This window comes from Macrobrachium nipponense, chromosome 26 (assembly GCF_015104395.2).
Source record: "Macrobrachium nipponense isolate FS-2020 chromosome 26, ASM1510439v2, whole genome shotgun sequence".
In the NCBI taxonomy this organism is placed as follows: Eukaryota; Metazoa; Arthropoda; class Malacostraca; order Decapoda; family Palaemonidae; genus Macrobrachium; species Macrobrachium nipponense.
In genome coordinates, this window is record NC_087215.1 from 40,706,220 (window position 1) to 40,718,355 (window position 12,136).

A 12,136-nucleotide genomic window follows, 5' to 3' on the forward strand; every position below is an offset into this window, starting at 1 on the left:
ATGAAATAAATATGGCCATCAAATAATATAATAACATACAAGGTAAAGAACAATAATATAATATTGAGAACATGATCAAATGAACATGAACGCATACAAATATGATAATGAAACAATAATTAACATTGACTGGGCATAGTTATTAACAGGGGAACAATGAAAAATCAGTAACAGTTGATAATATATGATATTTGTAGTTGAAAATGTTATGGTATAAACCAAGTCACAATTTCATTTTCTTACATTCTATGCTTTTCATGTTCATTTTCTTACTTTCTATGCTTTACATGTTTGTTTAGTATAAGTATTTTTGTTATGTCCATCATTTGCTTCTCATTTGTCTCATTATCATGAATTATGTTATTATTACTCCGCAACAACACTGCAAGCCACCCGCAACACACCGCTACACGGAGTAACAAAGCCGCAAGAGCGCGTCCCCTGGCATAGCAACAACGACCATAAAACCGCACCAACGCCGTAACACTTCGCTAGACATCGCAACAACACGCCGTGACATGCCCGTAACAAACCGCACGGGTCCGCGCCACTCCGCCCAATAACATTAATTTTTTCTCCCCACCGCGTCAATTTTCTGCCGGTTTCTTGCGGTCCCACGCCGTAACACAAAGGTACGTAGGTGTAAACCTACCTTTATTCTGAGCAGAGAATCTTTTGAGAACATATTTATGTTTCGTTGGTGAGGGAAGTTTTTTAAATAACCGTTGTATCATACGACAGAGGGTGGTAAAGGGAGGTCGGTGCATCCTGGAGAGTTTGAGGGTCGGGGCTTAGGGGAAAGATGGAGTGAATGAATTAACTCTCAATCAAATGTATTAGTTAGATTTTGAAGAAAAAAATGGTATACATCGGACACTGATAAAGAAAATTGAAAAGAAAAAAGCCAAATTGAATCTCCCCGCCATCAAAGGTAGGATTTTTCTTTTTCTTATTCCTCCTCGAGCGCATTAAAATAGCCAAGTAGGATAGAGGCTACAGCACCGACAAGTATCCTGACGACAACTGAGTTCTGGACATGGAACATTGTTTGGAAACTTTGTTTGCAAACAATGTTTCCTAGTGTGGACGAGCCTTTACGCAATTTGTTTAACTCCCAATGACTGATTACAGACTTGTGGCGGCTGTGGATTCTGGATTATCACTTCGTGTGCTCCGGGGAAAATACACCCTATTTTTATCTACGTTCCACGTGCCGGGAAGCTTACAGTAACGTGTTCATCTACTTGAAAATCTACCTGTTTGTTAATTGCGTTACGAGGTCTTAAATGCCCCAAGAACCCATTTGGTTTAATACTTTCATTGTTAGTGTGATTAGGAGTAAATATAATTCATTAAGCTAAACCTTTAATGTTTACCTAACTATTACCCAATGTGAAGAACTTCCTCAGTTGTAGTTTTGGTTATGATTGCCCCACAATGTCAAAGTCATTGTCAGACCAATTTCACGTTATTTTCAACAGTTATGTACTCCGAGGTACAATCATTAATATTACACACACACACACACACAAATATATATATATATATATATATATTAATAATTATATATATTATCTAGATATATATATATATATATATATTATTATGTATAAGGGAATATATAATATATTTATATATATATATTATATATATATATATATATATGCGTGTGTGAACTACAAACATGTAATTAATGCTATTAATCCACTTCCTATACATACATTTATGTGCAATTTTTCCTTACAATGTAATATTTCATGTACGAAATACAAATATGGGAAGATTTTAGCACATTCTTGGTTGTCTTGAGCTTGTTTACAAATTTTCCGGTTAGGCGATTCGCATACTTCCGCCCAAGATGTATATAAGCTGCTTTGTCCTCCAGAAAGCCACCAGAGCAAGGCAGCATCTCGAACAGGAGAGATCTGTCGTTCGTGCAACTGCCTATCTTGTTTTTTTAACTACATCGTATCTTCTTGATAAGGTAAGGAAGAAATAAACGACGAAGAAAAGATTCTTTCTTCCGTACTTCATCATTGTTTCTTCATTTTATTATTTTGTTCGGTATATTTCTCCCGTTCTTATAGCCTAATCCAACGGCACTGCTACCCTTTGTTAACCTATAAGGTTTCCCTCCTATTTTACATAATTGGAAACACCTTTCCTGTCGTTAATTTTCTTCACTTCCAGATCTCTTTGCAATAATTTTATTTGTTTCTCTCTGGTATCAATACGATCATTTCTTCATTTTCTTTAATGATGACTAGAAATTCAAATTTCGTTTTATTTACGACAATGAAAACTATATTCCACCTTCCTTACAAGTAATCTTTGCTAATAGTTTAGCCAAATCCCATCCTGTAATGAGAAATATAGACTTACTAATCACTCGTTGTTTTTCATTTAAAAATTTTTGGTTTTTTAAAACTGAAGAATACAAAATTGCCTTAGGTTTACTTGAATGTCCTATTCCGGACCTCGTAAGGTTCTCCATAATTTTCAAATTTTAATTATCGTTTTGTTGCTTCTGTTGGGTGAACTACTCTTTGTCATAACCATTTTTTAAGAGATAGACAGTAAAGTGATATTAAACTTCCTCTTCTTTGTAGAAGTAATTTTTTCTATCTCCTATTTGTGCAAATAATTATTGTAACGAAATACATTTTCTTGCTCACTTGCGACATCACTATGTTGAAGAAATCTAACATTTAGGATATACTAAATATCATTTCCTGCACTTTTGGAAAGGTTAAAAATTTTGCCATATGAAGATTGTAATTTGCAGAGCTATTAGTTACTTTATCTGAGAATCTACCAGACAATCATCTATTGTGAAAACTAGAGGTATGCAATCATTATTCGATACATCTCGAGAGTTGTAATTATAGGCTATCTTCAATTCATCTACATTCTTCACTATCTTTTATAACTAAAAACAGTTTTGATTTTAGTCTGTGCTCAACTTGAAATATTGTGAACAATATTTGTAATGATGTGTATAGCTTCATTTTCTTAATTGCAGATGGGTTACTGGGATGATCCTTCAAAGATGGCAGGTAATGCCCTGCCATCCACGAACCCATATGGGAACTACACTGTAGTCGACACGGTGCCTCAACATCTCCTCCATTTAGTGGATGTCCACTGGTACCAGTTTCCTCCTATGAACCCTCTGTGGTATAATTTGATTGCTGTATGGATGGTTGTTATGAGCCTCCTCGCTCTTGGCGGCAACTTCGTTGTTATCTGGGTCTTCATGAACACCAAGTCTCTCAGGACTCCCGCTAACATGTATGTTGTGAATTTGGCTTTCTCAGACTTTGGTATGATGTTAACCATGTGCCCACCAATTTTGGTTAACTGCTATTACCAGACTTGGGCTTTCAGTGATATGGCTTGCCAAATTTATGGTCTACTAGGGTCAAGTTTTGGAACTATATCTATTTGGACAATGATCTTCATTACTTTGGATCGTTACAATGTCATTGTGAAGGGTCTCTCTGCAAAACCTTTGACCCCTAAAGGTGCTTTGGCGAGGATTGCCTTTGTATGGGGACAAACATTTTTCTGGGGTCTTCTTCCTCTGTTTGGCTTCTGTAGATACGTTCCTGAGGGTAACATGACAGCTTGTGGCACTGATTATCTCTCAGAAGAGTTCTGGAGTAATTTATACTTGTATTTATATGCCTTTGATTGCTACATGTTCCCTCTCCTCTTACTCATCTATTGTTATTCAGTCATCATGAAAGCTGTCGTCAATCACGAGAAACAGATGCGTGAACAGGCCAAGAAGATGGGAGTGAAGTCCCTGAGAAATGACCCAGAGGCCAAGAAGACTTCATGTGAGTGCCGTCTCGCAAAGGTCGCCCTTACAACTGTAGCCCTATGGTTTATTGCGTGGACTCCCTACTTCCTCATCAATATGGCAGGTCTCTTATACAAGCCTATGGTTACTCCTTTGTTTTCAATTTGGGGTTCTGTCTTCGCCAAGGCCAATGCTGTGTACAACCCTATTATCTACGCTATCAGCCATCCTAAATACAGAGCTGCTATGGAAAAGAAGTTACCTTGCCTCTCATGTGCTACTGAGAGAGATGGAGATGGCAGTTCTACCGGTGATGCGGCAACGGTTGCATCAGCTGATGAAAAGGCTTGAGCATTTTGAGCCTCCTGTCTTATATATGGCGGGAACACGAAAACCAAAATGATGGCAAAGACTGACTTCAATACTAAATATATTTTTTTTATCATTCTGTATCCTGAATAAATCCTTCGCACTTATAAAAATATCGGATGGTTTCCATTTTTCCTATCTTGCTCGGACCCTGAAGTATGAGTGTATATGGAAAGGAAAAGGCAAAATAACAATAAATTCTGCAAGAATAATAAGGCAGTAGAAGATCAATGTGTAATTTTGACACCGAAGGTTTTAACAATAAACTTCCGCAGTTTTCTGAAAAAAAGAAAAAAAACAATTACTTGGTTTTTTCGGTATATGCATACTTACATCGTTACGTACAAAACTATTAGCAATATCTACATGCATCTCGCATTAAATTTTAGATGTTACTTTTTATTTCCAATTCAGTTTCAAGAAGCATATTCAATCTATACCTCTTTTAATTACACAAAATAGTAATATATATACGTATACACACGCATATATATAGCTATATGTAAATATGTATATATATATTATATATATATATATATATATATATATATATATATTATATATATATATATATATTATTTCAAGAAGTATATTCGATCTATAACTCTTTTAATTACACAAAATAGTAATATATATACGTATACACGCATATATATATATATATATATAATATATATATATATATATATATATATTTATATATATATATATATATATATATATATATATATATATATATAATATATATATATAGAAGCATATTTGATCTATACCTCTTTTTAATTACACAAAAATAGTAATATATATAAGTAGACACACGCATATAGATATATATATATATATATAATATATTATATATATATAGATATATATATATATATATATATATAGAAGCATATCGATCTATAACTTTTTTTTTGTTAATTACACAAATAGAATATATATGTATACACACGCATATATATATATATATATATATATATATAATATATTTATACATATATATATATACACATACATATATATATTATTTCAAGAAGCATAATCGATCTATACCTCTTTAATTACACAAAAATAGTAATATGTATACGTATGCACACGCATAGCTATATTTCATATATATCTATATATATATATAATATATATATATATATATATTATATATCATATATATAATATATTTATATATTATATATATATATACAACACAGGTCAGACATACAGGGTGTTTATTCACATGATAAAGAAGATGAAGGGCAGGAACACGAAGAGATTCACATTATGCTTCAATCCTACGTTTTGTGACAACATCGCCACATCTAGAAAATAAAGTATAATATGTTAACATAAAATAAGAGCTGATCACAAGATCCAATAGTTGAAAAGTAAAATCAGTTTAATTGTAAAATTACAATTCTCATACTTTAATTACATGCACACTTGATTAAAACAGACCAGAAGTACCAAACAACTTACAAATGACGAGAACATTTAAAAATTTCAGCAAAATTACACAAACATAAAAGTAATAACAAATATCACAAAAAGTAAAAGTCATATATTTACAAAACCACAGCCAAAAACAGCTCAACACTTAACCAACCTTTCAGCATCAAAGATAAAAACACACTAAAAGTAAACAACGTCAGGAGGCACAAGTTCGTTGGGTTCCCTTGTTTGGCCAATAATTTTAAAATCTTCGTATTTGACTGTAACTTTACATTTAACTAACGCCCCGATGGGAATCAGCCCTGACCCTGAGAAGACGCCGGGTAGATCCCACATATTTTCCCAAGTTACATCTGGGACAAGTGTATTCATAAAAGACACCCGACGTCATCAAAGGGGAGAGACGATCTTTAAACTTGAAGAGCGAGCCAATGGTCTTGGGAATCTTAGGAATAAGTTTTAGATTTACGGCTCCAAAATATCTATGTGGGATCTACCCGGCGTCTTCTCAGGGTCAGAGCCGATTCCCATCGGGGCGTTAGTTACAGAACTGGGTGTAAATTATTTAACCCTGAAACATCTTAAATAAGGAAGCATACTATTAAATGTAAAGTTTCAGTCAAATACGAAGATTTAAAAATTATTGGCCAAACAAGGGAACCCAACGAACTGTTGATTTTGGAAACTCTGAACATCAAACTACGAGTTCCAACTTTAAACAACCATTCTTCCGCTGTCCCATTGTTTTTAGCCTAATTATTCTGTCATTACTTGGCCCTCTTGACGTTGTTTACTTTTAGTGTGTTTTTATCTTTGATGCTGAAAGGTTGGTTAAGTGTTGAGCTGTTTTGGGCTGTGGTTTTGTGAATATATGACTTTTACTTTTTGTGATATTTGTTATTACTTTTATGTTTGTGTAATTTAGCTGAAATTTTTAAATGTTCTCGTCATTTGTAAGTTGTTTGGTACTTCTGGTCTGTTTTAATCAAGTCTGCATGTATTTTAAGTATGAGAGTTGTAATTTTACAATTAAACTGATTTTACTTTTCAACCATTGGATCTTGTGATCAGCTCTTATTTTATGTTAACATATTATACTTTAAATCATAGAAAAATCCCTGAAGATGTGGCGATGTTTTCACGAAACGTAGGATTAAAGCATAATGTGAATCTCTTCTTCGTGTTCCTGCCTTGATCTTCTTTATCATATATATATCTATATATATATATATATATATATATATAATCTATATAGATATATTAAGGTCAGAGGTCAGTGGAAATAGGCTGATAAATATTGGTGCAGATGTTTCAATACAACAAGTCTCATTTTCCAGGCTGTAAATAAAAGAATAAATGTTGTAGATCATAAAAATAAACAAATTATACAAAAATCTGTTTAAAACCAAATTTACATCAGGACTAGATTCATCAATGCAGGAGGTACCAACCTATTTAGAAAGGAGAAGGGCGAGTACTGTCTGTTTGACAATTAGCGATTCTAGAATAGATAGTGCTATCTCGGAAGTGGCCCTTGTTATGATTTTAAATTGATTGTATTCAATGTTGCTACCACATTTTGTGGCATGCTGTCTTATATTCGAAAATTCGGGATTACTCAGTTTATTGCCCGTTCGATAGCTAACGCCTCTGTGAGAGTCGGCGCGTACCTTGAGAAATCTTTGGGTGCAGCCCACGTAAGTTCCTCGAGAACAGCGAGGACAATCGTACTTATATATCATCTCAGACGTCATTAGGTCGTCTAAACGGTCTTTAGTATTGAATAAAGATCCAATCTTCAGAGGATTCTTTGGAATGAGATTAATTTTGATTGATCCATAATATCTTGAAATAAACTGAGAAAGCTTTTGGTTAAAACTTTTATCATGCAAAAATGGAACACTGGCATAGATTTGAAGTTTGGGAACGGTTGAAATTTTGTGCTTTGGCATGAAATAGTTGTTTAAAATTCTCCGCAAATACTGAAAAAATAAGTTAGATGGAAAAAAAGTTGTTGGCGAAAAACTCGTGTAAAAATGGAATTTCCTTATTAAAGGCATGTCAATTCCAGGATAAATGGAAGGCTCTATATAAAAGTGTAGACAAGGTATTATGCTAGCAAATTTTAACCAACTCCCCAACCCAATAGCACTCGAATTGCCAACATTTCATTCAATTTACTCCTTTCACTGTGAGATATACTAGAAATGAACAGTTGGAAAATTGTTTCACAGAAATAAATCTCTGACTAACCAGGGGACCGAACCCCATCTTTTGAGTGAAAATCCAGGCCACTAGCAATTTGGACACAAAGGTCACAAAATGAGTTGGAACCTAAGTACTACATACCTGAGGTTATTTCCCAGGCAGGCGACTAAGACCTATAACATACCAGCTAATTTTAAACAACTTCCTGAACCCATCACCACTCGAATTGCCAACATTTTACTCGACTTACCATTTTCACTGAGAGCTATAATGGCAATGAATTCACAGAAATAAATTTCTGAATCACCACGGGACCGAATGCAAGGAAAAACCTCGGGTGTGTAGTACTTAGGCTCCAAATCCTTTCATAATCTTTATGTCCAAATTCCTAATGAACTGGAATCTCACTCGAAAGATCAGGGTTCAGTACCATGGCAAGTCTGACATTTTATTCTGTGAAACACGTTTCCACGTGTTCATTTCCATCATATCTTAGTGAAAAGGGTACATCGAATCTAATCTTAGCAATTCGAACGTGGATTGGTCGAGGAGTTGGCTGAAATTAGCTGATATGTTAGGCCTTAGTCGTCTCCCCCGCAAAAAAACCTTAGTTATGTAGTACTTGGGTTCCAATTATTTTATTTACCTTTACATCCGAATTGCTAATGCCCTGGACCTTCATACGAAAGACAAGGGTTCGATCCAGTAGTGAGTCTGCAATTTATTTCTGTGTTCATTCCCATATATACGTACACACACAGACACACACACAGACACGCGCAAACTACGGAACTGAACCTGGGTCATAAAAGGCGTTGGAGCCTAAGCACTAGGTACTTGTGGTTTTTCCCAGGCAGGCAACTAAGGCCTAACATATCATTACATTTTGCCCATCTCCCTGACCCATCAGCGCTCACATTGCTATCATTTCATAAAGATGATATATATATAGATATTAAAGGACATTGTAGCTCGATATATGCATATGAATCATAGAAATGTGATATGACTTATAGATTGGCCACGTGCTGTCAAAAGCATTACAACGCTACCGGGGTCGAGGTGGGCTGATGTTGTCTCCAAACCAATGAATTACCTGAGCACGAAAGGTATTTGAGGGTGAGAGGCGACATGAACTTTTAGCCTGTTGCGGTGGTGTAGTAGGTAAATGCTTCACTGACGTTCCTGGATTTGAAAGACTCCATGGGTTCGCGCCCGGGCCCAGGCAAGTCTAAAATCGAGAAAAAAATTCCCCTTCGGTTAAGCATATATGAAAATATATTAATTCCGAGGTAGAGCGAATTAGATGTTAAAGGAAATTGTAGCTCGATATATGTATATGAATCACGGAAATGTGATATGACTTATAGATTGGCCATGTGCGGTCAAAAGCACTACAACGCTACTGTGGTCGAGGTGGGTTGATGTTGTCTCCAAACCAAACGAAATACCTGAGCGCGAAAAAGTATTGAGGGTGAGAGGCGACATGAACTTTTAGCTGTTGCGGTGGTGAGTAGGTAAAGCTTCACTGATATTCCTGGATTTGAAAGGGCTCCATGGTTTCGCGCCCGGTCCAGGCAAGTCTATTATCGAGAAAAAAAATTCCCCTTTGGTTAAGCTATATGAAAATATATAATTCCGAGGTGAGCGAATTAGATATTAAAGGACATTGCAGCTCGATATATGTATATGAATCGCGGAAATGTGATATGACTTATAGATTGGCCACGTGCTGTCAAAAGCACTACAACGCTACCGTGGTCGTGGTGGGTTGATGTTGTCTCCAAACCAACGAATTACCTGAGCGCGAAAGGTATTTGAGGGTGAGAGGCGACATGAACTTTTAGCCTGTTGCGGTGGTGTAGTAGGTAAAAAGCTTTCACTGACATTCCTGGATTTGAAAGGCTCCATGGGTTCGCTGCCCGGGTCCAGGCAAGTCCTATTATCGAGAAAAAAAATTCCCCTTCGGTTAAGCATATATGAAAATATATTAATTCCGAGGTAGAGCGAATTAGATATTAAAGGACATTGTAGCTCGATATATGTATATGAATCAAGGAAATGTGATATGACTTATATATATATGTGAGTGTGTGTGTGTGTGTGTATGTATGTATATTACTTATTTTTGTGTAATTAAAAAGTTATAGATCGAATATGCTTCTTGAAACTGAATTGGAAATAAAAAGTAACATCTAAAATTTAATGCGAGATGCATGTAGATATCGCTAATAGTTTTGTGCATACGATGCTGAAACAAACAAACAATTATTATTAAAAAGTAGTATAAAGATTTTCATAGTCCTTATTTTCAGTTCGTGAAGATATTTCATATTACAGTACAGCGAGAACAATATTCTAATGCTAATATATTATTAAATGTATGATCCCATCTTTAAAATTAGTTATTATAAATTATGAATCTTTATGAAAAAAGGCAACAGTGACTTTGATTAAGGAAAAGTTATAGAAAAAGGGACTAATAGCAGAATTATTCAGGGTTCCGTATGACCCACTTTCGGCTGAGCTTATTTATTTATTTACTTACTGTTTTTTTTTTTTTTTTTTTTTTTTTTTTTTTTTTTTTTTTTTTTTTTTTTTTTTTTTTTTTTTTTTTTTTTTTTTTTTTTTTTTTTAGAAAACTCCGGAGTTTATGAATAGAACCTTTTTGTTGTCTGCATTACACATTAATCTTCTACTTGCCTTACTATTTTTGCAGAATTCATTGTTATTTTGCCTTTTCCTTTTCATATACACTCATACTTCAGGGTCCAAGCAAGATAGGAAAAATGGAAACAGTCTGATATTTTTATAAGTGCGAAGGATTTATTCAGGATACAGAATGGTAAAAAAAATATGTTTAATATTGAAGTCGGTCTTTGCCATCATTTTGGTTCTCATGTTCTTGCCATATATAAGAAAGGAGGCTCAAAATGCTCAAGCCTTTTCATCAGCTGATGCAACCGTTGCCTTTTCATCAGCTGATACAACCGTTGCCGCATCACCGGTAGAACTGCCATCTCCATCTCTCTCAGTAGCACATGAGAGGCAAGGTAACTTCTTTTCCATAGCAGCTCTGTATTTAGGATGGCTGATAGCGTAGATAATAGGGTTGTACACAGCATTGGCCTTGGCAAAGACAGAACCCCAAATTGAAAACAAAGGAGTAACCATAGGCTTGTATAAGAGACCTGCCATATTGATGAGGAAATAGGGAGTCCACGCAATAAACCATAGGGCCACAGTTGTAAGGGCGACCTTTGCGAGACGGCACTCACATGAAGTCTTCTTGGCCTCTGGGTCATTTCTCAGGGACTTCACTCCCATCTTCTTGGCCTGTTCACGCATCTGTTTCTCGTGATTGACGACAGCTTTCATGATGACTGAATAACAATAGATGAGTAAGAGGAGAGGGAACATGTAGCAATCAAAGGCATATAAATACAAGTATAAATTACTCCAGAACTCTTCTGAGAGATAATCAGTGCCACAAGCTGTCATGTTACCCTCAGGAACGTATCTACAGAAGCCAAACAGAGGAAGAAGACCCCAGAAAAATGTTTGTCCCCATACAAAGGCAATCCTCGCCAAAGCACCTTTAGGGGTCAAAGGTTTTGCAGAGAGACCCTTCACAATGACATTGTAACGATCCAAAGTAATGAAGATCATTGTCCAAATAGATATAGTTCCAAAACTTGACCCTAGTAGACCATAAATTTGGCAAGCCATATCACTGAAAGCCCAAGTCTGGTAATAGCAGTTAACCAAAATTGGTGGGCACATGGTTAACATCATACCAAAGTCTGAGAAAGCCAAATTCACAACATACATGTTAGCGGGAGTCCTGAGAGACTTGGTGTTCATGAAGACCCAGATAACAACGAAGTTGCCGCCAAGAGCGAGGAGGCTCATAACAACCATCCATACAGCAATCAAATTTAATACACAGAGGGTTCATAGGAGGAAACTGGTACCAAGTGGACATCCACTAAATGGAGAGGATGTGAGGCACCGTGTCGATACAGTGTAGTTCCCATATGGGTTCGTGGATGGCAGGGCATTACCTGCCATCTTGAAGGATCATCCAGTAAACCATCTGCAATTAAGAAAATGAAGCTATACACACATTACAAATATTGTCACAATATTTCAAGTTGAGCAGAGACTAGAATCAAGTCTGTTTTTAGTTATAAAAAATAGTGTGAAGAAATTGTATATGAATTTAAAATGCTCTATAATTACAACTCTCTATATGTATCGAATAATGATTGCATACCTCTAGTTTTCAGAATAGATGATTGTCTG

General features: G+C 35.4%; 1 protein-coding gene and 1 pseudogene across 1 annotated transcript; one reads left to right on the plus strand and one right to left on the minus strand.

Annotated features, from left to right (window-relative positions):
• Nucleotides 1-1,893: 1,893 nt before the first annotated feature.
• On the plus strand, nt 1,894-4,289 carry LOC135200208 (rhodopsin-like). Its single transcript, XM_064228645.1, has 2 exons — nt 1,894-1,984; nt 3,023-4,289. Exon 2 carries the CDS (start codon nt 3,023-3,025, stop codon nt 4,154-4,156), a length of 1,134 nt encoding a protein of 377 aa, XP_064084715.1. The 5' UTR covers nt 1,894-1,984; the 3' UTR covers nt 4,157-4,289.
• Nucleotides 4,290-10,635: 6,346 nt separating this feature from the next.
• On the minus strand, nt 10,636-11,831 carry LOC135200211 (rhodopsin-like; annotated as a pseudogene).
• Between the last annotated feature and the right edge of the window lie 305 nt (nt 11,832-12,136).

Coding starts and splice junctions, on each gene's coding strand:
- LOC135200208 (XM_064228645.1), top strand. CDS start 3,023: ATGGGTTACTGGGATGATCCTTCAAAGATGGCAGGTAATGCCCTGCCA.